The sequence below is a fragment of the Erithacus rubecula genome, assembly GCF_903797595.1.
Source record: "Erithacus rubecula genome assembly, chromosome: 3".
NCBI classification, from domain to species: Eukaryota; Metazoa; Chordata; class Aves; order Passeriformes; family Muscicapidae; genus Erithacus; species Erithacus rubecula.
The window spans coordinates 79,110,574-79,138,273 of record NC_136689.1 but is presented as its reverse complement, the minus strand read 5'-3'; the positions used below and the strand labels follow the sequence as shown (position 1 = coordinate 79,138,273).

The window sequence follows — 27,700 nt, the reverse complement described above, 5'->3', positions numbered from 1 at the left end:
CCTCCTCCCCGCTCTGCCGCTGCCTCCGCCCGGCCCGGCCCGGGCAGTCGCGGAGCAGGGCTGGCGCTGCTGCTTTGCTTCGGAACTGGGATTCGTGCCCGTGTGCGCCGCGACCTCCCGCGCAAGTACTCCCGTTCCCTGCTCTGGGGGGACGCCGGGGCCGGGCGGAGCAGGTGCGCGGGGCGGTGGGTTTGTGTTCCGCTTTTATATTTGTCTTGGCGCTGGCATGCTTCTGAGCAAGCCGCAAGCTGTTGAAAAAGTGTCTTGGGAATGGCTTCCTGGCTCAAGGCACGGTCCCACAGCCTGGGTTAAAGCCACAGAGGAGCGTGTGGAGCTCTTCTGGTTGGTGGCAGAAAGAAGACGTTCGTCTAAGTCTCAGAAGGGTGAAACTCCTCTGTCTGTGCAGTTCAGGTTGAATGAGGATGACAGGAGTTTATCCATCCCTGGTGACACAGTTACCACTGAAGTTTCGTGGTTCTTTCACCGGCCCGTGGCCGCGCAGTTGATGTTTGCCAGGGCAGGGCCGTGGCGGGCGCGGTCCGGCCTTGCCTGCGGCTGCGGCGCTGCCGGGGCAGCGCGTGCGGATCAGCGGGTTCCTGCGCGGCTCCTACGCTGCTCCTTAGGGAGCCGCTGCGCTCCCTGCCCATCTTCTGTGGACTGTTCCACCTATTGGATCAGATCAGCTGGAATCGGGAATTTCGTCCTTAGTTTCATGTTTGCTCCAGCATATCGCAGATTGCTTTCCCAGTTTAAACATTGTTTTTTGATGAGTGTCTACCAGCACCACAACACGTTAAAGGCTGCTGGTGTGGTAGTACTATGAAAGTTACAGTAACTCTTCAGAAAGCTCAAGATACACTTAAAAGAATTACATTTTTCCCATTTCTGTTTATTCCAGTTGAACTTGTATCACATAAGTGGCAGCGGCGTAGCATCTTTGAAGAGCATATAGAGCAGCAAAGCAAGAGCAGTGTGGGCAGCATGCTCGTCTGAGAGCAAGTGTGTTCCTGGTTTATGGTTTCTCATCTGCAGGTAGGCATGGCTGATTTTTCCCTCTTTGAGCAGGCATCACTTAGCAGTCTGTGTACAAAAATCTTATGGCTGATGACAGAGAAGCTGTGGGAGTGCAAGGGTGAAACTCTTCAACTTGAGCAATTTAGATCAAATAATGATCTAAGGAATTTATTGGTCTATTATTGACATAATTAACTTTCAATTAAATCAACTAGTCGGTTTATTGAATGATATATTTAACATCAATAGCAACAGTGCAACAGATACAATACCAGGCACCTGGAAAATGTTAATAAATGCCACAAATATTTACACAGCTTTCTGTATCTAATTCCAAGAAATTGTCTAATTGTGTTCTGTCCCATTGCCACAAGGATTGATTCACACTGTTGCATACCCACGCAGTGCCCTGTCTCAGGAGAACTGCATGTGCATCTCCAGCATCATTGGTTCTTCTGTCTGTGTTTTCCACATGCTGTCTGTGGGAGGTGTGGTTGCTCCAGATGTTTGTGTCTCTATGCAATCTACTGGTCCATTCACCAGTGTAAAAAATCTCTCTCCAAGTTCACATGTATGTACCAAAAAAATGTGTGTGGCTGCTTTTTGCACCCTATATAGTTGCTATATTAGCTGGAATAGAAAGCTCACAATGTCCTACAGGAATCCTGGCTGCTCTGCCTGACCTATACAGATGTCATAACACTGTTAGGGCAACATCTGACCATGTCAGACCATGTCCTGTCTGCTGTTCCTTCTGTTGCCCTTTCAATTCCCCCTACTGTTGCAAACTTTTGTGCTTCTCAAACATTAACAGCTTCCCAAGCTGACTCTTGTTCTAACAGACTTTTATTGGTAATGCCTGGGCTGTAATATTGGCAGCTTACTCCTTAGCTTTTCTTGTATAGCTTTTCTGTGCTATGGTGTGATTTTAGTGGAAAACTGATTTTCTCCCTTTCTGAGGTATGAGAAACAGTGCAGTAATGAAGCACCACTGTGTGATTTTTGTTTTTATCCATTTGTGGTTGGGTGATGCCACCTGCTGACAAGAGAGTTAGATGAAAACACATCACATGACCAGGGTGAATTTGTATTACTACAGGGTTCTGAGGGTATTTAAACTGTATTTACATTATTTTATAGGAATCATCATAATTAGCTCATTTCTCTCTTTTAGAAAAGGAAGGTGAAAAATCATTTTGAGGATTGTTTTGTTGTTTGCACCTTCTGTACATACATGCACATGAAAACAGTTATGTAAATGAATTTATTTAAAGGTAATTGTCAAGGTAATTACTAGTAATTTTAGATAATACATGTAATTGATTTAAAATGAAAACTGAAATGGAAAACACAGTAGAAGGAAACACAATGAAAACCTCATGTTCTAGTAATTACATTTTTCATTTAATTCATGAATGATACAGGCATTCTTACGAACCGGTCTCTTAGTTCTGCTACTTTTCATTATGCTTTTAAAAAAATTTCTCTAGGAAAAGCCTTCTGCAGTATTATATCAATGGACTACAATATTCTTATACAATTGAACTATGTTTATTTTTCCTTGGGAGAAAATGAGACATCTCAGATTATGTAGCCACAGGTTTCCATAACTCGGTGTGTCTGGCTAGGACACTGAATGCTTTCTGTAGTTGAAACTTTGTGGAAGCAGTAAGTGAAGTACAGCAAACTGGGCCCAGGCATGGGAGAGGTACCTCAGATTGGGAAGTGAAAATTTCTCAGTACTAATTCTACGTATTTGAGTTCTACTGCACCTCCTTAGCAATGACAAAATATTGATAGAAAATTAATTTGCCCACTCTAAAGTCATTCTGGTTCTCTCTCTTATTTACTGCTGCCTGAAGTTGCATCTGTGGTGTTATCTTTGTCACAATAACAGAATTAAACTTCTTGCATTCAAATTTTCATAGGACAGGTGAATGGGTAAGAATATGCATCTCATTCATCCTGCTGCTTGCAGGGGACTTGGAGACACTACAGCAGATTTCTCTAAGATTATTTCTTACTTTTAGGAGAAAAAAGCCCCAAAGAGTCAATTCTTCAGTTCACAGAATCACAGAATAGTCTACATTGGAAGGGACCCAGAAGTACCATCAAGTCCAACTCCTCCAAAGTGAATGGCCAATATGGGAATCAAAACCAGCACCTTGTTCGGACAAACTGAGCTAACCTCAGGGTCAGGTTGCACTTGTGTAAGGAGCTCCTTTTTGAAATATGAAGTTAAAGTCAGTGTTTGTGCTCCAGAATACATAGTGGACAACAAAGTGTGAAGTCATTGCAGCAAAAAAATATAATTTCAAAAAAGAAGAAACTGAGTATGCAAACTTTTTTCCTCAGACATTGTGGTTTAACTTCACCAGTTTTCAAAGACATCTCAGAAAAGAGAGCAAAGCAGTCGCTAACTTGAAATGGAATATATAATAATAAAATAGTATATATTTTAATGTTAAAATGTTTCATGTTGCATTGTTTACAATCTAGATTCTTGATATCTGAGATACTGTAACATTACTGCAGCAAAAGGTCAGTACAGCAAATAGGACCAGCAACACACATCCTTTGCAACCTGGTTTACAAAGCTTGCTTTTGAGAAATGGCTTCACTTCAGAGTAGATGCCTCATTTCCAAGCTAAACACCAATGCTGCTATCTCTTTTTTATCTCATAAGCAAAGTAAAATCTTGCTGTTCTGCTTACAAGAAATTTACTTCTTTAATTCTTTTTTTCCTCTGCAGTGTCTCTAAAAAAATGTGCTGTGAGTCAAAAAGGAGGTTTTTGCTCCTCTATGCAACACAAAAGGGGCAGGCAAAAGCCATAGCTGAGGAAATATGTCAGCAAGCAGGTGCCCATGGATTTGAAGCTGATATACACTGTATAAGTGAAATGGATAAGGTGAGATACTCCATGCTATTTTGGAAAATGTGTATTGAAGAATTGAATTCTTCTTCACATCCTAGAGTGGTGGCTCTTGATAATCACGAGGACTAGCAGATACACCCACCTAAAGACCACCATGTAGTATCAAATTTCTGTTCTTTGTGAATCAGTGATTTCAACCAAGACTCACAGTTGCTTAAGAGCCTTCTGAAGATAAATCTTGTGATTTTACTTATTAGAGCTGTAAATTAATTCTCTCTTCTAACAATGATTCAGTGACTTTTTGAAAACTTTTTATGCATGCAGTAGTGAATAATTTTTTTATTTACAGGTCAGGTCTGCTGTTACTAGAAATGATGCTTTTTTCTTTATTTGTTTGTTTGGTTTTGGTTTGGTTGTTTTGTTTGTTCATTTATTCTTTGTTTGTTTGGTTTGGTTTTTTTTTTTTGTTCTAATTCTTTCGTTGCATTGGTGTTTTGTGTTCACCTGACTGTGGGCTCCAGCAAGACCTGGAGCTTTTGTGGGTCTTCTTGTGTTGCTTAGCATATGTGCTCATTTCAATTCCCACTGCAAGTTATGTTCTAGAACAAAATAAAAAGCTTAGCTGGAACAAGTAAGTGGCTTTTTATTACATGCTGTTAGCCAAGAGTAAGAATGTGAAAACTTATTTCTATAATTAAAAGCATCATGGACTGTAATTTCCTTCACAAAGTACTCTCAACTGTATGCCCTCAAACAGAAACATATAAAAAACAAACAACCAAAACTTGATAGCCTGGCATTTCATATGAGATGAGAAGAAAATAACATCTGAAAGTTCATTTTCATGCACTTGAAAATGTGAGACATTTTGAATAATGTGCAGTAAGTATGTAGCTGAGTGTTAGAAAGAGACTTTTGTACAGCCAGCAGAGAATGTGAAGATTCTTCTTTATATTCTTGCATTTAATTTCTTCTGCATTTGAGAGGTTTGGAGATTAGTTTCAGAAAGGTGATAGTCAGAACGTTTCTAGCCCTGTTATTGACCTGCCACTTAAATAAATGTATTTTGCCAAATGTGGCAAGACAATTCAGAGCTGCAAATTAATTATGAATTGAGAATCTAAGAATTGGTCATTGAGGAAAAAAGTAATTTCTGCAGCTTTGTAAATTTTATCACATGTATATAAGCTTCTGGTTTTTCCCTATTTGTCAGTTAGAAAGTCTGTCTTTATGTAGCTTTTGGGTATTTCCAGACCTTGTGAAAGTCTGTGGATGGAGTAGGTGGTTACAGGGCCAGTAATAGTAGTGTGATCTCCTTGCCATTCAAAACTGAATGGTCAAATACTGCTCAGGTCTCAGGAACACTGGCATTTCCAAGTAGTGTCTCTCACCTACAGCCTCAAGGGTGAGATAAGGTCATAAATTTTTGGTTGGTCACAGTGATTATGTTTTATGAAGACTGAAATGAAGTGGAAGTGAGGTAGGAGTGGTAAAAAATGGCAGGCTAAATAGAGATCATCTTGGGTCACTGTGTGTGTAGTCAGCCTTGGATAAGTTGTCTGAATAAGTACATTTGTTGTGATATGCATTATTCTGGATCCTCTTTGAGCAACCATGCACAGTTTGAGCAGGCTGCTCACTGCTCTTGTGTAGCATTGCTGTCCTCAGCTGAGGAGAACATTTGAGAAAGAATGAGACAAGCCTGAAACACAAAGGATATAGGAAGAAGTGGAAGGTAGAGTAAAAAACTGTGTAGTGTTAGGTTCTTGCTGGTCTGGTTATGTAGCAGACCTCACAGTAATTGATGCAAATTATTGCAGAACTTGTGTCATCAAATGTTTGGTTTTCAAAAGGTGTCTAAGTTTGCAGTAGAGTAAGCAAGAATTTAGTGCACTAATCATACCTCTGTTCTAAAACACCACTCATACTTCCTAAGCTTGTATCTTTCTTGTGTTTTTAATGGAGCTCATTTTAGTGTGTATTCTCATGTGATGCCAGTAGACCCTTACTTTCTTCACTTCAAGAATTTACTTTTCTTTGTAAATGCAGTAGTCACCTGTGGCAATGCACTGCAGAAGCTGTGGGTCTGAACTTATCAAGTCAGCTGTAGAAGTTTTGAAAATCTGAGTCCTTATTGCAACAGGACCCTTAAAGCCCTTTTTTTTTGGTACAACTTAGAGTTCAGTTTTGAAAGTCTCAGGATTTTTGTAAGTACTTGGAGTTTGCCTGAACTTGTAAAAGACAAAAACTATGTTTGGAAAGTTCTGGACCACAAGTCATTGCGGTCTGGAAAAGTGCCCAGGGAATATCGTTGCATATTTACTCTGTTCACTTGTGCTTCTCCAGGACTCTGCTGTAGGCTTCTCTTGCCAGTGTCAGAGGCAAGACATGTAGTAATTTAAGTGTACCAAGCAACTGCTTTTAGCTTCTTCAGGAAAGATTTGGAAACACTGCCAACAGCAAAGCCCCTTTAGTCTGTTTCTATGTATTCCCAGCCTTATTGGGTTGTAGGTGTCAGGTAATTTTTTACATGGCTTGACAAGGAGATAAAGTTTAAGTGATTTATTGAGGGAGGTGTTTAGAACATAGCTCCTCAAAATCTGGAGTTTTGAATTGCAGCCTTGAAACTGCTGTGAGTGAAATGCAGCACCTCTTGCAATCTTTCTTTTCATTTTCTCATAATCCTATTATTTTTATTAAATTTGCAATGCTGGGAGATGATTTAAATTGCAACCTACAGGAGAAGGAGTTTAGGTTGCATATTGTGGCAAAAAAGGAGGCTAAGGAGTGATCTAATAGCAGCCTGTGTGAGCCAAACTGGACAACGGGAGGCCAAATTCATTGGGCGCTGCCTGATAAACTCATATTTGACACTAGTGGACAAGTTCTGCATGGAAGAAGCTGCCCAGAAAAGGAAGATCTCTGCCCATAGAAGTTTTCAGAATTCAGCCAGTTGTAGCTGACTGAGTGCAGCGCTGCCTGTTAGTCGCACTTGGGGCATGGGGTGGGATTAGGTGGTCTCCAGGGGTCACTCCCAAACACTGCAGCTGTGTTTCACTGAGGTCACTACCCATAGGCCAGAGGGGTGCTGCAAGAGCGATTTGTGCAGGTGACCTGACTGACAGCACACTGGCACAGTGCTGCTGCCTGCCACAGATGGGGTAGTCAAAGATTCTGAGTGCTTTTTACTTGGTTGCATGAGATCTGAATTTATGGAACTGACACACAGTCCCTACTTCAGGCAGCTCTTGTCAACCTGTGTAATGGGAGTAGCCCCCATGAAACTCTGGGAAATGTGGGAGACCAGTATTAGCAAAGGAGAGACGAGTGAATTGGGGCAGGGTGAATGGGCCAAAATTAATCAGATTGTAGAGCACGGTGTCTGATTATCACTCTTTAGAGCTACTTCAGTTCCTCCAAAAGCACTGGGGTTTTTTTGGGTGTGATGATCTCAAGGTCTTTTCTAACCAAATTAATTCTGTGATACTGTGATTCTGTAACATAGAAGTCACCAGACAGGATCAAATGATACTTAATGGAACTTAGAAATGATCCCTACAGTTTTTATGGCCACATTCCACTTGCCTGTGTGAAATCACAAGGATTATGGTTGTGAGATTGTGATCATATATACAAAAATACTTTTTCACTTGACAAAATACTGTAAGAACTGTGTATTTAAGCTGAGTGCAGTTGTGAAATACTCTTAATGTATGTATTAGCCTGCTCAAAAGGCTGCCCTTGGACATCTGTATATGGGGTCATAGGATATTTCAGGTTGCAAGAGGCTTCGAGGCATCTTGCAGAAAAGGTCAGTTGAGGTCAGAACAGATTCTTCAGGGCTTTATCAAATCTAGTCTTGAAAACTCCCAACTATGATCATAAATTGAATCCCCAAAATCACTTGTAATTACTTGAAAGACCTTCTGTGGCTTAATATAGGAAAAATTGAGATTAAATGGTTTTCGGTATACCCTTGAGAAGAAGAAAGGTGGGAGATAGAGTATCTAAGGCCACAATTCTGTATCAAATTGCACCTTGTAACTTAACTTGTTCTATTGCTTGTAGTATAACCTGGAAACAGAAAAGGATCCTGTAGTTATTGTTATTTCCACCACTGGGACAGGAGACCCACCAGACACTGCCCGCAAGTTTGTAAAGAAAATTCAAGACAAGACCTTGCCTCCTGACCATTTTGCACATCTTCAGTATGGATTGCTAGGTAACTTAGTATTTTGATATTATTTCAGAACTTGTCTGTCAGTGAATAACTATTTTTTTTTGTAATTTCTGTATAGGTGGTCTGGGCTTTTTTAAGTGCTTATAAAACATTTGTTTTTATAAACAGCAGTTTTATATAATGTCCTCTATGAGCAATAAAGAAAAAATATCACAAAAATTATCTGAATGTAAGCTACCATGTAATTTTTATGGCTTAATTTTCTTTGCATAAAACCCCTATGATATAAGCTATCTATAACTGTTTGAAGTTTAAATTTTGTGTCAAGTCTCTACAGAGATTATAAACTAGATTAGTTTACTTGACTGTGTGAGTCATTGGTCATTTTCTCTACAGAGGGAAAGGTAGAAACCTTAAATCTTCCCATCCCTTTAAATTTGCAATAATACTTTAGTTTTGAATGTTGTACTAATCAAGAGAATGAATTTACCTTCAGCTTAAAGATGGATAAGCAAAATACAGATTTAACAAAAAGCATGATATGTCTTGAGCTGATAGTTAAGGTTAGTTTGTTCAGTTCTCAAATTTCATTTATAAACAAACTCCAGAAATGTCTATTTAAACCTAGGTTATTTTTACCTGACAAGTTTAAGTTGATAGATGTGGGTGAGGAAACTTCTAAGTTTCTAATAAGGAAGAGCCCCATTAGAAGGAAATTTCTACCTGATGTAATGTGGAAGTCTGAACTATATCCATCCTAATCATGTAGCTTTTTAAGAAGCTGTTAAGCTGTTATGCTATTGTCTAGTTACACATTACAGTTTGTGAAATGGTCAGGTTCTTCATAGCTGGCTGCATGCATATGTGTCTGTGCAAAGATAAGTAGTGTATTAACCCTGAATTTTATTATGGCAGAAATTATTATGGTGTCTAAATTACTGATTAAAGTTTATCAAGTTATCAGTCTTAAAATACATTTGTGGTATCCATCTAAACTGGTCCAATGAAATGTTTGCTCCAAGTATGGTACTTGAGAGAAAGCAGAAGTCCTCTTAAAAGGGAAAAACAAAAAACAAAAGAAGGTTTTATAAGGAGAGAGGAATGCTCCATTATTTGGTGGCATCATGGTTTAACAGAAACCAAGCCCCAGCTGGTTGCTCTCTCACTTCCCCAGCCTCTCCCTCAGGGGATGGAGGAGAGACTAGGAAGGGTAAAAATGATTACACTGATGGGTTGAGATAATGACAGTTTAATAGGGAGAGCAAAAGCCATGAACACAATTACAGCAAAGCAAGGAATTCATTCACCCTTCCTCATGGGCAGGCAGGTGTTTCAGCTATCTCCAGCAAAGCAGAGCTCCATCACACACAAGAGTGATTTGGGCAAATAAATGCCATCACTGCATATGTCCTCCCCTTCCCACTTCTTTGCCCAGTTTATGTGCTGAGCATGATGCCATGTGGCATGGGATGTTCCTTTGGTCATTCTGCTAGGGTCATCTGTCCCAGCTGTGTCCACTTGTGCACCCCCACCCTCCTCACTGGAGAGGAGACCAGGCGAGACCCTACCAGCACTGTTTCCAGCACAAATCCAAAATACAGGCCATACTAGCTGTGATCAGGAAAACTAACACTAGGCCAGACAAAAACAGCAGAAGTGGAAATATTGAAGGCCTAGTGGTTTGAAATTGCACACAAGAAAGGCTCAGGCTCTGGAAGATTCTGATAGTGATAGTGAACCAGTGGTGTAGATTACTTAGAGAATGTGTGAAGATGGACCTAAAACCAGTGGTCTTTAGGATTGTTGGGCAAGCACCTCTAAAGGATGATTGATCTTTTCTGTGGGGTGGGTCAGTGATTTGGTTGACCTCTTAAAATCTTGGATCTTACATGGACATACTTCCTGAGTGCACTGACTGTTCAGCTGCTAACAAAGAGATCTTATCTAAAACAGCTCCACAGCAATTAAGGAGCAGAAAACCCAGTGCAGGTAAGACAAAATCTACAAAGAAATCTTTGATTCCTGCAGAGGAAGTTGCTAGACTGTAAACCCTCATGCAGATTTTTCAGCTTTCTTCTTGTTTAAAATCACTGCTGTTTTTGATCCTCCCCCCCTCCCCGCCCACCAAGCTTTTAATATTTTTTAATTTCTTTTAATACTCTCTCATGTTGCTGGCATTATTAACAACTTAATCCTGAAAGATAATTTCTTTTGGTAATTCACACATGGTTTGTCAGTTTTACTCTTTTTAATTATTTCAGTTCCTTACATTTTTCCTGTTGAAGGAATTTTGTATTTTTTAAAAGCCTCAAAGTAAAGCAGTATTCTTCTGAAATGTGAAATATTGAAAGCAATGTGTTTTCAGAGTATTTTTTCTATCTTGCATTTGGGAATGAGGAACTGCTTTGGGACAAGCACAGTTTTGTTTGAAACTCATATACACTTATGTATATTTCAATGTAGTATCTGAATAATACACTGACATATGCAAGTGTTTAAGTATATATAGATATATAATTATATTTATCATAGAACCATAGAAGGCCTTTGTTGGATGGGGCCTTTAAGATTATCCAGTTCTAGCCCCTTGCCATGGGCAGGGACACCTTCCATTAGAGCAGGTTGCTCAAAGTCCCACCCAATGTGACCTTGAGCACTGCCAGGGTTGGACCATCAGCAACATCTTTGGGCAACCTGTACCAGTGCCTCACCACATCACAGTAAAAATTTTTTTTCTAACATGAAATCTAAACCTACTCTCAGTTTGAAGACATTCTTCTGTGCCCTGTCACCACATGTCCTTGTAAAGATGCTCTGTGTCTTTCTTGTAGGCTCCCTTCAGAAACTGGGCCACAATTAGGTCACTCCAAAGCCTTTTCTTTTCAAGGTGGAACAAATCTAATTATCTCAGCCTTTACTTCTAGGAGAGATGCTCCATCCCTCTAATCACCCTGGTGCTCCCTTTCAGACCTGCTCCAACATATATGATTCTTCTGTTTGCCTGCAAGGAAAGTCTGTCCTGGCTTTGTGTAGCCCCATAGGCTGCCTGATTGACACAATTCCTCTTCCCTTGAATTTGCTAGGCCTGGGAGATTCAGAGTACATGTTCTTTTGTAATGGTGGACGGACAGTAGACCGACGACTTCAAGAACTTGGTGCCCAGCACTTCTATGACACAGGATTAGCAGATGACTGTGTAGGGTAAGAGCTGAATGGCTTTGGATTTTATTTCTTCATGATGCAATATTTGCATAGGCATTTGGCTAAATTTTCTGAACTTTTTGAAGTCCATTGAAGCTGGATGCTTTGCACTCATAGAAACAAGTTCTGCCTGAGCACAGTATGCCTTTTCAGTCTCAATTGCCATTAAGTAAAAGTCAGTTTTTAAAGTGTGAGGAAACATTTGTAATGCCTGGAAAAATAGTATTTAGCAGTTTGAAAAATGAAGTCAGAGTAAGTAGAGGGGTTTGAAAAAGTAGGGTTTTTTTTTCTTGTTTTTTTTTTCTTTTTTCTCTCTTGGGAATGGGCAGGGGATCACTTTAGAGTAATTAGGTAAGAAGATTTCTCTCTTTGCTGTAGAGGAATTGTGTAAGAAAACAGCTTCCTGTTCTGCTGTTCTTTCTGGCCAGTAGGCTGCAGTCTTGGCTTAGTTATTTTGAACTGCTGCTTGCATGATCATGCAAGGCAGTTGAACACAAACATTGTCATAACCATAAAACTTATCTCTTGTCTTCTGAAATAATAAAAATGGGCCATTAGTGTAAGCTATTGATGTTGCTGTTGCACAATGAAAAGTTGCATATTCTGCTGCCATTCCTTCAACTTTCTGTCATAAAGTTCAACAAATGAAAATAAAAATGAGAAACTGAAAGAAGAGCAAGGCTGTTATACATTTTAGACTCTGTAAATTTACATAGTGATAACAACTAAATTTTTTTTTTTTTTTTTTTACAAAGAAGTAATCTTGGTAACAGCTGCAGATATTTATTATAAATGGAAAGTGAACAGTGTTTTTGCTCTTGTGGTCTTTCATTATTTGTAAGTTAACAGTCCAGAAAGTCCCCATAATTTATTCATACATTTCTTTTTTTTTTTTTTCCCCTCCATTACCAGTTTGGAATTAGTGGTTGATCCTTGGATTGATGGACTTTGGCTTGCCCTCAAGGAAGCACTACAACTGCAGGAAGAGAAAGAAGGCATGAACAATACTGTCGATCCTGTTTCCAGCTCTCTCTCTACAGCTCCACATGCTGTGCATGAACTCAAGTTAAGCTCTGAAGTACAGAACTTGAAGCTGGAAGATGAGGGAGCAAGGAATTCTGATATTCTGTCACAGAAACTGGATGACATCGATCTTGTGGCTCCAGCTAAAGACACCAAACCTTCACTCGTTCATTCTGTCCCTCCTGTCTCTGAGTCTGCTCTTAATATTCCTTCTCTGCCACCAGAGTATATAGAGGTGGAGTTTCAGGGCAGCCAGGGTGAGGTAAGGACTTTCCTTTGAGTGATGGAAGCCTCTAGGTGTTGTAGGAGTATGAGTGTATACTCCTACAAAGGCTCAAAAGAGCAAGTGAATGCTTACATAAAAGAGAGATGTCCCCAAATGCAGGAGGCTTTTGAATTTTAAGTAAAAAAATCCATTTATATTGAATGTAGGTGCCACCACTTATGTCAAGATATAATTCAGCTAAATAAGTTGATATTGTACTGTCAGGAAGGCAAGAATTCAAATCCTCCTGGGCTTACAACAGTGAAAATGTCTTGCTGTAGTGAGGAGTACAATAAAGTTTCTGTTCAAATTTTTAGTACTTTCAGAATGTGTAAGAGGCTATAAAATTGCTCAAAATCTTGCTGCACACTTAGTAACGGAGAAACTTGTCATTGTGAAAAAATGGTCATTATTTTACTGTGGGAAATGGAAGATGAACTGTAGATCAAAAGCCACGTGTGTGTGCTTTTCATGTTGAAGCCACATTGAACAAAGACATGCTGGGCTAAGAGAAGAACTGGCATGAGCTGGAAATCATCTCCAGTTGGCAAGAGTAACACAAACTTTTCTGGTTGCCTGCAGAGGGCAGATTTTCAGTTATCCATACACGAAATAGTGAGGTCTGGCTGCTCTTTAAATGACAGCCAGGAGCTGAGTGTGGTAGCACAGCCAGCATTACTACCCACTACCCAAGCAATGCAAACCAGGAGGTGGCAACCAGGATCAGCCAGAAGTGCAGATCATCAGGCAGGTTTGTGGGAATCTTGGCCCAAGCCAAGAAGCTGGTCTCAAGATCCAGGCCTGGATCAACAAGATCTGTGTCAAGTCTTGGGCGTGGTTATGGTTGAGCTGCTGACCAGTACTGCTGCACTGTAGCTGAGGCCAGGGCTAAAGAACCAGTACTGAGCTGAGGTGGGGTTTCTGGGCTCAGTCTTCTGGTGTGGCTCATGATCATGAAAGCCCTTTAGTATCCTCTGGACTCTGACACTCTTTCTGTTGAGACTATTAATGGAAATGCTGAGAGAATCACTTAGTCTAGCTGATATAGTTAGGGAAGTGTGTATGGATTTAAACACTGGATAATTTTGCTTTTCTTTTAAACCTTGTATTGTTGGTTTTTCTCAGGTTGTTGAATTTAATAATCCAAATTAAATTCTTGAAGGTTTATGACTTAGAGGTACTCTTCTATTAAAGAGTAATTGTTGGGTTGAATATGCTTCTACAGCCCTTAAAAGAGCCCATTTTCTTAAATTCAGCATATATTCAGACTGATCCCTGAAGTAATTCATCAGGTTCTAATACTGATGCCTTAACTTTTCTGTATGTAGAAAAACAAAGTTAATTTTGCTTTTGAACAGCAAATGGAGAAAGCTGAATTTGCTGATCCGGACCTCAGTGACAGATGAAAGATTATACTCCAGATTTCAGGTGTAAAACAGGGAGGTTGCCTTGAACCCTGGAAAATATGAAATGCATGTTTGTGGGTTTTTCCTTTGGAACTATTATTGACATAGTTGGCTAGATCTTGTCAACAAGTAGATTCTATGTAGGGTCATGTTTGGTTTTGCAGGTATCACACAATTCATGTCCTTTTTTGGCATCTCACATTGCAGCAGCATCTGTGGATATTTTTTGCCAAGCACAGCTGAAGTTGGTGTGTTTTGAAATGCATCAAGTTGGGGTTTGGATATTTCCAGAGACTCCCTGCCATTTAAAGAAGGCCTGGTACATGATCTCTCCAGTCACTTAAATGATCTTGTCTTGGGCTGTTGAGTCTCAGAGTTGAATTAACAAGCTACTGCATACTAATAGCAGAGCAGCAAAGGTCTAATGCATTTGTGGGAAGTGTAAGATAATACAATTTAGCTTAAATCTTGATTTCATTATACCTTGAATTTGACTTGGAGGGAATAGAAATGTAGACAATTACAACAGTCCAGCTGATGCACGATGAATTGACATGGCCCAAGCCATTAATCACCATGTCAAAATCTTAAGAGAACAAAGAAACTTTCAGCTGTTGGTTTCAAGTAACTCTCTTGTCTCCTTTTTTTAAGTAGAAAATCTTCAGATGAATGGTCTCCTATTGGTAGGATGATTCCTTTACATTTGACCAGAGTAATGTTATATGCATTTGATATCCCTCTTGCCTCTTTTTATTTTTGTCTGCATGGATCTCAAATAAAACTTGCTGGCTATAGTGAAGGAGAAGTGAGGGGCGTAGTCTGTAGTCTGATCTTCAAGTGACAGCCTTTGACATATGTGATCTGGAATTAGTCTTGGTGCCCATTTGTCATATTTGGGACACATTTTTGCCTGTGTAGAAATGTTGTCTTAGAACATGTTTCCGTCTTTTAGAGTGGATTTTGCTCATTATTCTAATTTAAAACTCCTTTTATAAATTGCCTGTAATAGTAGACCCCAAATGGACCTCAAAACCTTAAGCTGTAAACCTGCAGTGATGTAACTTCTTTTCTTACTTCTTATGTCCTTTCTATACACCAAATAATCCTTTAATTAGGCAGGAGTTTTCTGGGGTTTAACATAAATGCCATTCTCTAATTGGCTATTTTCAAGGCAGTTCTTGAAAAATGAAACAGCTCGCTGCATTTGATAATAACATAGGCCCATTAGACTGTTCAAGCCTACTGACTTTTTGTAATTGAATATATGCCAGTTATTGCTTAGATGTGATTTGTTAAAAAGAGCAAAACGCTCTATGTGTATTGAAGATTCATGTTTTTCCTTCTTTTTTTTGAGTTGTTTTCTGAGCTTGTTTCAAAAACAACCTGTACCAATACCAATTTCTGTATGTCATAGTAAGATGTCATAAAGCTGATTTGCATTTTTAGTGTAAGTTTCTGTGCTGTCTTTTTCAGAATCCGCATCTGTCTTCACTTATCTCAGAGGGAACAACCTTTGAAGTGCCAGTTACAAAAGCCGTTCAGCTCACTAGGGGAGATGCTGTAAAGACTGCATTGCTCTTAGAGCTTGATATTGCAGTAAGTTGGTGATGGCTTTTTCTTTAGTGTGTTGAAATAAAAGGTGAAAAACACGTGTGTTATGTATTATAACTGAGGGGGAAAATTATTTATTTGGCCGTTTAAAAAGAAGAATAATTGTCTGTTCAATAGGATGTCGGCTTACGCTGATCCATTTCGTAAATGTAAAGTTTGATTTATTTGCTGAAAAATAGGACTCTGTGGAAGTCAAAATGAACAAAGTGTCAAGTTAATTTCTTTGTTTTTCCATGGCTATTGATTGAAATTTTGATATTGATTGAAATACTGATTGATTGAAATACCTTTATGAAGGGAATTTGCAGTGGAGAAAGGCAGTCCAGAAATATTGAAAATTAATAATCTTTCATTTATAAGTGTACAACCTGAAGTATATTCAGAAACTGTATAGTGAATTGTGACTGTTCATTATGGTGAGTAATCTACACATGCAGTAATTTCATTAATAGTATCAAGTGGTAGGAATTGTTAGCTCTTGAGCCCTGTTTCTGCCTTTGACATTCATTTGCTGTGCCTAGTTTACATGCTACTCAAATTGTCAACCTCGGTTACCCTCAGTTAAAAAACTGGTTTAGTTTATTCAGTGAAGATTATATTTTGTATACTGATTTAAAGATGAAAGGCAGGCAGAGAGTGCTCAATATTACTTTATAAGAAATCTTGAAAAGGAAAGGATATTGCGTTTGAGTATTTTCTCAAATGGATAGAATATTACTTTTGGGATATTGTGATTTTTGGCAGTGCCTTCTGTTGGACTCTCTTAGCCTACCTATTCTGTCTCAATATACATGAGACATATTTAAATCTCAGTTATAAATAGATTCAATAAAGTTTTGAGCAACTGATTCTTTGAGAGACATGATTTTTTGGTATGTACTTGTATGTATATATGCATTCTGTCATCAGCACCCACTGAAAATGTAAACATTTTCTTGCCTTTTTCACCTAACATTCTTGTCAGTCTGTGTATGCAGGTCACATCTGATGCATAAGGGAAATGATGCAAGTATAAATCTGCATGTTCCTTTAACAGGCAGAAGCTTGAGTTGCACACAACAGTTTCAGCAGTTTCACACAAAAATCTCAGGCAGCTAAGTAGGATCTAGGTCTTAAGATTTGAATTTTCACTGTGCTCTTGTCTGGTTGTTTTTCTTTTTTTCCTCCAAAAAATGAAAGCGATTCTGGTAATTTGTGTCACAATTAATCAAATAGTTTAACCAGCATATTTTATTTTAGTGATGATGTATCTCTGTAAAAAGTTGCATTAATTATGAGGACTTAATTTCTCTGCTCTTCTCAAACCAGAAAATGTAGAACATCAGTAATTAATGATCTGGGCTGATTATATAACACAACCTCTTAATACATATTTATTTTCCTTCTGTTTGGGCTGCTCAGCAGTTCTCATAGAAGAATGTCCAAATATTTAAACTAGATAAGGAAGGACTTTTTCTAATTAGTAAGGTTAAGCCTGTAAGGAAAACATGACTACTTTGTTTCTGATGTGCTCAAAACAGCAAAGTGTTAGTTCAGAGTAAAAGAATATTTGACTTAATGTGAGCGCAGTAGTAGGAAGGTTGTTGTCAGGAATGGGAATGCCTTGGTTTGTAGTAAGATTTAATAGAAATGTTTCATGTTTTAAAACAGGATACAGCCTTTGAGTACCAACCTGGAGATGCCTTCTGTGTAATATGTCCCAACAACATCAGTGAAGTGGAAGAGCTTCTTCACCTTTTGGGACTTTCTGAAAAAGGAGATGACTTCATTTGTGTAAAAATTAAGCAGGGCACTAAAAAGAAAGGTATGACTTGATGCACTGGTCATGGACCAATGCTCCTTTCTGTGCTGGTGTAGGAGTTGGTGTGCATAGTTTTGAATATTTGTACCTTCAGTATGGGAACACATATTATTATGTTTCCATGCAGGCATGTTGGAAGTCACAGTGATATGTTAAAAAAGAGGATGCAGAAGAATGGTGGTGCTGCTTTTACTGTAGATGAGCTCTTGACTGGGAACTGCAACCTGTCATTGGCATACATTCATCTCATTCTTACTCTGTGTTCCTTCATGTTTATGGAGATAAGGCTTTAATCACATAACCTTACAATACCCCACTTGAAAGTAAAATCTCTTTGCACAGCACTGCATGCCAATCTGTTTTACAGGCTAAGAGGGCTGCTCTCCTCAAGAACAAACCTTCATGCAGTTGCAAGGTGCCTTTTAATGGACCTGTAGGTCTATGGATGTGTTCTGCTGAGTCTTCTGATGCCATCCTTCAGAAGGAGTAGCTGCAGGTTCAGAGTGTGCCTGTGTACTGCCAGCCGGACCTGTGTGAATTACTCCATTCTTACATTGCAGTTCATGTCTTAATGGTGCTGCTGAATTGTGCCTTTATTTCCACAGGATGGTGTAGAGCTCTTTGTTGTTCTGGTTTAGAGCTAAATCAGTTCTCACTGTGAGATTCCCTGTATTAAGGGCTGCACAATTTGTCCATTAAGTGTGAGATGTGTGACGCCACTTCCATATCTTAAGAGATACACATTTTACTCTGTTTTTGTTTCCCCTTACTGAACTAGGAGCATCTCGTCCACAGCACATCCCTGAAAGAAGCACTCTCAAATTCATTTTAACCTGGTGTCTGGAAATAAGAGCAATACCCAAAAAGGTATTTTATGTGTTTTTTCTTCTAAAGAGAAATTAGTCATTTTATATTATGTAGTCTCTTAGAGATCTGTCCTTGTTTTGTGTGTAGTTCTGGTATCTCTTGGTGAATAAGGATTGTCAGTTGTTATGCTTCTGTTTGTACTTTACTCTGAGAAATGTCACTTCTGGTAGTTTATCTGGCAGACATTCCTGCTCTCGGTATCTTGATTCATGAGTAGCGAAGTAAGTAGAAAAGTGTTAGATAACTTGGTGCCAGATAACTGGGAAGGCTGACTGAACCTAGCCCCATAGTCATTTTAAAGTAAACAGTCTTTTAATCAGAGGGAGCCACATCTGTCAAGTTCTGTTGCTAAAAAGATGCTTATTGCTGTATGCAAATATACCACAGTATCCTTTGCATCAGCTTGGTTGGTCAGAGCATGGTGCTAGTAACCCTCTGTGGGCTATTCACTTAAGAGCTGGAGTTGATGGTCCTTGTGGGCCCGTTCCAACTCACAATATTGTGTGAAAACTGTGACATTTTAAAGCTTTTCTTTAACATTTCAGTAATCTAGCAGAATTCAAAGAAAGACTTTTATAGTATTTGTTCTCACAACATGTATACATTATTTTCCTTTCATTTTGTGGATGTAAAAAATTCAAAGCTTCTAACTGAAAATACATCTGTATTTCTGGTATTGTCAAAACATATTTTAAAGATAGCTTGATATGAAATATGAAGTTAGATGATTGTGTGATCAGGTCTCCGAGGGAGATCAGTTTTTGGGAGGACATTTTTACTCCATTTAGTGGATTTTTCAGCAGAAGAGAATTCTCCTGTTATTTCAATGTTTTCAAAACTGCATTTAATGATTTTGAAAATTTGTCTCAGCAATAAGAGTAGGCAGAGAGTACTGGCTGGGGAGTATCACTGAAGCCAGTTTTTATAACCTGCCTGCTGTATTAAGTCTTCAACCTAAAATGTGCTTTATATAACTCCACACTCAAAACTATTGTCTGGAATCTCTATGGTTGAGCACACATTATTTTCCAAGTATTCCTTTGTGTAGAATGTGTCATCTGATTGCATTTGGTGTTCTATCTTTTTACTTTTATGCGCTGTGTCTATTTCCATCTTCCCTTATTGAAAAAAAACTTGTACGTATTTACATCCAATCTTCACTTTATCTTACAGTGCTCAATTTAACTTTCCTTTAAGAAAAGTTTACACTACCAGTATGTAGGCATAAAGTATAGAATAAAACAGCACAACAACATTAACATGACTCATTTAATACCATACTGTATTTATAGTCATACCTCTTCTAAGATTTTTGTGATTAGTTTCCTGGCTTCTGTAACTTAGCAAATGGTGTTTTGTCTTGAATTGTGTTATGGAGCTGCCTAACTAAAGTGTAAATAGGGGTAATAAGAACACCTTTCAAAAATCTGGAATTTTGGGGGGATTAGCTTGTGCCTTTTTTTGTCTCTTCCTTACTCAGGCTTAGTAGGATTTTATGACATGCTAGCTTGTTGCAGACATTAGAAGAGCAATAAAAAAAAAAAAAAAAGAGAAATAAAGTATATTGTCCATTAACCTAATTCCTGTCCCCAGGCAACCCAAGTTTTTCCCACTTTTGTGACCATTTTCCCAAATGGACAAGTTTTTTTTACCCTTCGCTCTTTCCTTTCTTCCCTACAGGCATTTTTGCGAGCTCTTGTAGAATGTACCAGTGATGTGGGAGAAAAACGGAGGCTTCAAGAGCTTTGCAGCAGACAAGGAGCCTCTGATTACTCTCAATTTATTAGAGATTCTAATGTTTGCCTCCTGGATTTACTTCATGCTTTTCCAAGCTGCAAGCCTTCACTTAGCCTGTTAATTGGTAAAAGACTGATTTAAATTTAATTAGATTTGGTTTCTGAAAATGCATCAGGCTAAATTTCAATTTCCCAAGAAAGGGGTGTAACTGTTCAGTTAACTGCTTTAGGAATGTTATCATTTCTATAGTAATCAAGATGAAATTCTTGTTGGGGAGCAAAGCTCTGTTCTACAGTTTGTAGTCTTTGACTTTCTTTCTGTAAACACTTAGGTTCGTACCAGTGCTTTGACTCTGGATTATTCCTGTACATAGAAAGTAAGCATGAGGTACTGGCAGGATTAGGGTCTTTATGAATCAGTTCATCAATTGCTTACAATTAAAAATTATATATTTTTACAACTTCTAATTTCTCTGACTATATGGTCTTTTACCTGTTAAAACAGAATAGTTTTCCCAGTATATTTGTATTTGTTATATCTAACACACTGGGTTCCTGATATAAAATACTGAAAGATGAGACTACAACTCTAACCATGTCTAATACTGAAATTGCTAGCAGTTATTTTTCAAATTGAAATCCAAATTATATGACTCATAATATGCGTCAAAGAAATTTTTTCCTCTGTTCTTGCAGTCGCCTTGTCTACCCTTACCCAAAATTGCTGAGTGGGTTTAGTGTCTTGTTTAGGCGATTTCACTGCTCTTCTTTTTCTTAACTCTGCCAAGGAACTCATATATAGCAGAGCACCTTTAAATATGTCAGGGTGGGCATGTACTGGCAAAAAAGGGTAGTTCTGCTTATGTACATACATCTGGAGATATAAATGTGTGTGTGTGATATATGTAGAGGGTTGGTTGTTCAAATAATGCCCCATGAACTCCTGTGTTTTGTTTTTTCAGCTGAAATTTCAAAACTTTGCATAGGTAATCAGTGGTTTGAAACTGAGCTGTCACATCTGCTTCTAGGACATTATATTTAGAAAACTTTCAATCAAGCAATCTCTATTGTGAGACCTTTTGAGCTCATAAAGGAAAGGTGGGGAAAATTAAATTCCGAGCTTCACCTCATCTGCTGCCTACTGGCACTTCTTCTGTACAGCTTATAGTCAATTCTGCTTGACCAAGAACCCCATAAATTAACTGTTATGGTCTCATTCTATAGGTTCTCTAATTGGTGTTTCACAAATTTTAAAACCCATTCCAAACAGAGTGCAGGTCTTAATTGCTTGTTTCTGAACCACAAACATTGAAGTTACTAGAATAAAAATACAGTTAAATTAAAATACCTTGTAATCTGTTGTAGTGTAAACACTCATTATACGGTATCTTCATTGGGGTGAATCAAATTAATGATACCTTTTTTTGTCTGTTCTTCAGAACATCTTCCTAAATTACAAGCCAGATTCTACTCAGTGTCAAGGTAATGAAATATTCAAATTGTATCTTCTTATTTTTTTATGTATGAGGTTTTTCTTATATGTGTTTGTGTATGTTGTAATCTGAGGAAGAAAGAGGAGTAAAAGGGAAAATGTTGTTGGGACTCTATTGCAAAAAACATTTTTTTACTATTTCAAAGAATATAGTTTTGAGTGTGTGACAAGGCTTTGGTAAAGCTCTCAAGAACAAGTTCACATACACAGGAATTTGATAGGAATTTGGATTCCCTTCTGTAGACACTGGCCTCTGAGTCCAGCCTTAAGACAATTTCTAACTAAATATAAATACTATGCAGTTAGCTGAACATTTTGAATCTTGATTCAGTTGAAGTGGTTTGGGCTGCAAGCAGACCTGCTGCAAGATTGTACAGCTGTCTCTCAGGTTTTGGGTTGTTTTTTTAATTTTTTTGTCTTTGCAGTTCAAACTTATACCAGCTAGGAAGGCTGTGCTTCGTATTTAATGTTGTGGAGTTCCCTGCCAGTCCCTCTAGACCTGTCCCACGGAGAGGAGTATGTACAGGGTGGCTTGCTGAGCTAGTTGCACCTCTACTACACCCCAGTGAAAACTCTCTGGATACAAAAGGAGAAAGGCCTTTAATTGAAAAGGTATGAATATTAGATCTAAAGTCATTAACTGTTAAATTTATGCATGTTTAAAACAACTGCTCATTTCTTCATTCACTGCTGTGATATAGTGCAGGTTTTTTGGCAGCATACACCTTAATTTTGCAGTTCTACTCTACTTCTGTATAACATGCCCAGAACTTCATTCCTAAACACTGAAGTTAAATTTTACTTACCTGTGCATACCTAAGTTTTGAAAGTTTCCATTGCTGAAAAGCCAGAGTTGTTTTCCACGCCTCTGTAGTCCTAAGTGTATCTAGGAGGATGCTTTTGTGGACTAAACTACCACTGTGTAATTTAATGGCTACGACTGTTTGCATCACAAGAGAGAGGCACTTGGTCATTTTTAGAAAACAGTGGCAGGTAATAGGGGAGAAACTGTAAACCTCACACTTCTTGTCAGGTCTTCCAGAGTCTGCAAAGGCCAAGTTATTGAATATGACACAGAGGACAGTTATCTGTGCTTTTTTCTGATGTGTATCAGTGATTGTTTGGCACAGTTGATATTACTGCGAGAAGGTACTTTCTGGGTTTTTTTTCCCCCTAATTTCATTTTGTGGTAGAGATTCTTCATAATTAATCAATCTCAAAGTCACTAGGTCTAAACTAATTATTTCAAAATTGGAATTCTACTATGTAATTGATATGTGTGATATACATATCTTTTCTCAAAAAAACTGCTGGCAGCCTAATCTATATTTGATTATGAATAATGGAAACAAGAATAGAATTAGGTTGAAAGAAAACTGTGCCAGTAATTCAAGGTGTCAGTCAGACAAAATGGGAAAAAATACCAAGTTACCTTCATTTTTAAAAACTAATGCAAAGATTAATGTGTGCATCATATATCTTATTCCAGTGTTCACATCTGCTCTTTATTTAAAATATAATTGATTTGAAATTAATGAAAGATCAAACAAAACAAAGAGGTGGCTAAAAAGAAAAAATAAATATTATTACAAAATGAGACTGGATACAGTTTAGAATTATTTCCATCTACTGCACAAGCTAGAATTCAGCATAGATAAACGTGCAGCAATGCACATAGATTGCAGAAATACATGGAACAACAATGCAAAATAGATGAGTGTGATCTTATGCAAAAATGTATTAGATTAATTTAATACACTTTACAGTATAAATGTGTTTACCATTTTCAGTCTGTTTTGAAAGAATGACCAGTTTGGAGTCATTAATAGGGTAAATAGCCTCCTAACTCAAGGGTAGTGTGAAGTGTAGATATATATAAGTATTGTTCCCCATCAGCAAGAATTATTCTATTTTTTAACAACATGAAACTAAGAAAATAATGTTCTTTAACATTACAACATATATATATAACATTGTTATGTCTGTAATGAATTAAAGTATAAAAAGATTGGTAGTGCTAAACCATTCAGATTTACACAACAAAATTTAAATAACTTGGTCTAGTGCCTTTCTCCTTCATTAAACTTGGAAGTAAAATCAAAACCTTTCATAATTAATGTGCAAAATAAATTGAATATTTGCTTATGACTTTAATGGATGAAGCTCTGCTATGACTGATGTTGAGTCTTGAATAATCTTTTAGAATTAAAAATAGTAATCCCTTGTTTTCTATAGATTGTTGGCCATGTCCCAGAGATAGGTATGAAAATATAACTTCCTTTCTGACACAGATATGAAAATTAGAGTTACTGTTTATCACTGTGATTATATAAAACATTTTCCAAGATCTTTGAGCTGTTACCTGCCTCCCCTCACCCATATGCACTTCTGGAAATCATATCAAACTTTTATGAAAATGAAGAAAGCAGTCTCCTTACCAGTAGGAGTAAACAAATCCTGACCTCCCACAGTGTAAAAAAGGGTTGAGTTGCCTTTAATAGCCATAAACTAGCTTTACTTCCCCTCAAATGCCAGCAACAAACTTTCTGTGCATTCTGTAATAGTATTCCCCAAATTTGTGATGCAATCAATTTTCATGTTTAGAAACTCATGTCTGTGTGGTTTATCCCAGATTTCCTCCAGATGGATTAGCAGGTTTGTAAATATGGTGTGATTTTGTAGTTTTTTGTTTTTGTTTTTTTTTTTCCTCCAGAGACTTCTGTGAGATTTTTATTCTAAATGTCTGTGTGGCATTAAAAATGAACTCTGAAGCTCAGGATTTGGAAGGGTGTGTGAGCATATATGCTGTGTAAATATCCTGAAGGTTCTAAAAATGTCATGGTGCTTAAGAATACCCTTCAATTATATTTTATCTAATTTAATTTTAGATCTCTATTTTTCCTCGTCCAAACAACGCTTTCCACTTACCTGTGGACCCATCTGTGCCATTCATTATGGTTGGTCCAGGAACAGGAATTGCACCATTCATTGGTTTCCTACAACATAGGTATGTACCAAGTTGTTGCCTGGAGAGCAGCCTTTTTATGTTGAGGAGAAATACACGCTGAGGATTTGAGTATAAATACAGTTAATTTTTTTTCCTTATAAGCAGTCTTAATAATTTTTAACAAACTTTGCTTGTGTATTTATGTCTTTTTCGAAGTAGTGAAACTGACATTTTTATCTGACTGTATTTACTATTCATAGTAGATACATGAGAAATTGGGTGAATTGCAGAAAGAGTAATAAAAAATTAAATCCTTATCTGTTTATATTTCTGGTAGAAGTCCTGTAAGAGGATGATAGTTTTTATAAAGTGTTGATTGGCTTAAGTTTGTTATTCAAAATCCACTCCTTGAGAAGGGGCATATATATGAAAAGGCATGCTGAATGTCAAGTTTTCTCTCATATTCTCTTATTTCTGTGTGGTTTAATTTTGATGTTTTAAGATAAGGAGCTTGGCACCTGAACCTTCAACTCAGCAGTAGTCTTGGTGTTTGGGAGTTTGTGTGTGGGGGAAGGTGGATCTCTTATTTTCCCTCTCCAAATCCAGCAGCTAAATAATATCTAGCAGGTATTTACAGATCAATGGAAAGCCTTCTAAAACTGCTGAGTTTTCTCAGGTGGTTTTACTTAGCTTCCAATGAAGAATAAAAGGTAGTGATGTCCTTATTCAGCAGTCAGGATTATTTTTTGAGATGTTTGGATGTGTCAGTCTTGAGTATTCCAATATGAAACTGTGGCCAAGAAAAAAAAATAAATTGAAGTTGATTGAACTTGAGCTGGTCTGAAAGTGAGTAGTCAAGAAAATCAAATGAGAGTTTGACTTTGATTTACCTATATCGTTTCACATTTCTGCCAATCCAGAAGTTTTTTTAAAATGATACTTTAAATTAAATTAGGTTACAGATGTTTCAGATTCTGCGCTGGATAAAACAGGATTGGATTTTTTTTGTCTCTTTAGGCAAAAGCTCAGAGAGAAACATACAGACTGGGAATTTGGAGAAACGTGGCTGTTTTTTGGTTGTCGGCATCAGGATCGAGACTATTTGTTCAAGCAAGTTCACAGTTTAACATCTACTTTGTATTCATGAGGGAATGCTCATCTCTGAGCCCTTGCTAACAGGTTTTTACTGCATTTCAGAGATGAGCTCCAATGTTTTCTTGAAAATGGAACCTTAACTCATCTTAAGGTTTGTTTCTCAAGAGACTCTTCAACTGCAGAAGTGGCCCCACCTAAATATGTGCAGGATGTCCTTAGGCTTTGTGCTAAGGAAGTTGCCAGAGTCCTGCTGAAAGAGAGAGGTTGCTTCTATGTATGTGGGTGAGTACAGTGGAAATGGGCTGTTCAGAAAGAGAGTAGCAAAAGTTTGAGTCTTTCTAAAGATTTACTGCTGTCTGAAAGAAAGGACCAATACAGTGCTGAAAGAACCTTCCTGGATGGCTAGACTGTCATCCCTGTGCCCACTTATTTCCATTATAATATTGAAATACTGCTTGTAATCACACAGTTCCACTGATTGTTTTAGTCACTTATTATTTCTTTTCCTTTTTTTTTTTTTTTGTTTTTTTTTCAGTATTCAAGTAAATTATAGGAGATTTCAAGCCAATAGATTTTTCTTTAGAAAATGAGATATATGAATAGATATGATGAGAAACTTCTCATCTGTGAGACAGTAGCAGTCTTCTACTGTGTTCCAGGTCTGGGTGCTCCAGAATGCTAAAGCTTTATCATAGTAATAAATTTTACAGTGAGAGGTTTTGTTTGTGGATGCTAATGTACCTGGGGGTTCAAGATTTTTAGAAAGTTGGTTGATAAATGGAACTGTTTGAATACATAATAATGTTAATGTGTTCTCCTGCAGGTGTAAGATATTTGTATTAAAAATAGCATTATTAAATAAGTGAGTGGTTCAGTAGAAATTTTTGGGTTTTTTTATTTAATATTGGAACCATGTAGTGATATAAGAATCACAACTCATTCAGCAAGTCCAATTCTTTCTTGAAGAAACCAGTTATTCTCTGATAGCTCAACTAGGGCTGCAAGGTTTTTTTACTTATGAATACTGCATGCTGAAAACTATGTAGTGTTTGATTGAGAGAAGTCCTAGTTAATGTCAGTGCTCAGCTGCAGGAAAACTGAGGATCATGCTGTACAATATAAAAGTTATATTGCTGTTTGGGATTTTTTTAATGCATCCTTCCTATATTGTCCTGCTTCTGAGGCTATTATGCTTTTCCTCCTCTATTTTTTATTTTTCAGAGATAAGAAGCACATGGCTGATGATGTAAGTGACGCTGTAGTAGACATTTTAAGCATGGAAATGGAAGCTGACAAATTGGAAGCAATGAAAGTCCTGGCCATGCTTCGAGAAACAAAACGATATTTGCAGGATGTTTGGAGCTAAATGTTTAACTTTTCTTATATCCTTGTAGTACAAAATACTTCCTTTTACAAATATGTTATTGACTAAAAGTTGCTGCCAAAAGTTCTGTCAGTAATCACACAAAGGTTAACTTTCTCTATTGACCTTTCCAACAGGAATATGAACCTTTTAAATTACAACAAACCAGGCTGGTCTTTGAAGTGTATTTTTTACAGATGATTCATAATGGCCTTGATTTTCTCGTCTTAAGATTGAGTTGCTGTATAAACTAAAAACTTCTGCACTTGTACAAGCATAATTGTATGTTGACATTACATCATGTATATTTTTCTATAATATATATAAAGAAGCTACAGAGTAAAGAAGTTACACTGATCTGTGTATCATGAAATACATTACTGACTTGCCAAGATTTGCTTGAACACTTCCTAGATACTTCCTGAGACTACTTATATTTTTCCTTCTTGCACAATGACAGTAACTGCCAAAAGGAATGAATGTCCAGGATGTTGCACAGAAAGGTATCTGTAAATTTCAACTCCAAAGTTTTCTTTAAATTCATCACATCATTACATCATGTCTCAAAACTTTCAGTACACTATTCTAATGCTTTTTAGATCTTCCTGTGTAATTCTTCTGAAATTGTTTTCATTCTTGTCTCTGAAATGTTTGTGATTTAATTTATGAATGCACACATCAGTTGTGTTGAATTTCGCTGATGGAGCAATATTGCTTGGTAAATATTTTCTCAGATTGCTAAATTAGTCTTCTTAAGTTGAAGACATAGAAAATATGGTGTTTTGAAATATTTGCCCTTATGTATGGCCACCCACTGCAAAAT

General features: G+C 37.6%; 1 protein-coding gene across 2 annotated transcripts; it reads left to right on the top strand.

The window, feature by feature from the left end:
• Positions 1–35: 35 nt before the first annotated feature.
• On the top strand, positions 36–27,700 carry MTRR (5-methyltetrahydrofolate-homocysteine methyltransferase reductase). Of its 2 annotated transcripts, none has more exons than XM_079301166.1 (15): positions 36–173; positions 899–1,032; positions 7,959–8,112; positions 11,154–11,271; positions 12,184–12,556; positions 15,439–15,561; positions 17,227–17,380; positions 18,156–18,244; positions 19,925–20,105; positions 21,420–21,462; positions 21,898–22,084; positions 24,361–24,479; positions 25,437–25,529; positions 25,617–25,796; positions 26,736–27,700. In XM_079301166.1, the coding sequence occupies exons 2-15, from the start codon at positions 1,015–1,017 to the stop codon at positions 26,878–26,880; spliced, it is 1,977 nt and encodes a 658-aa protein (XP_079157292.1). In that variant the 5' UTR covers positions 36–173; positions 899–1,014; the 3' UTR covers positions 26,881–27,700. The 2 variants fall into 2 exon arrangements, with proteins under 2 accessions (XP_079157292.1, XP_079157291.1); XM_079301165.1 differs by lacking the exon at positions 36–173 and adding an exon at positions 3,767–3,923 and having other exon boundaries at positions 904–1,032.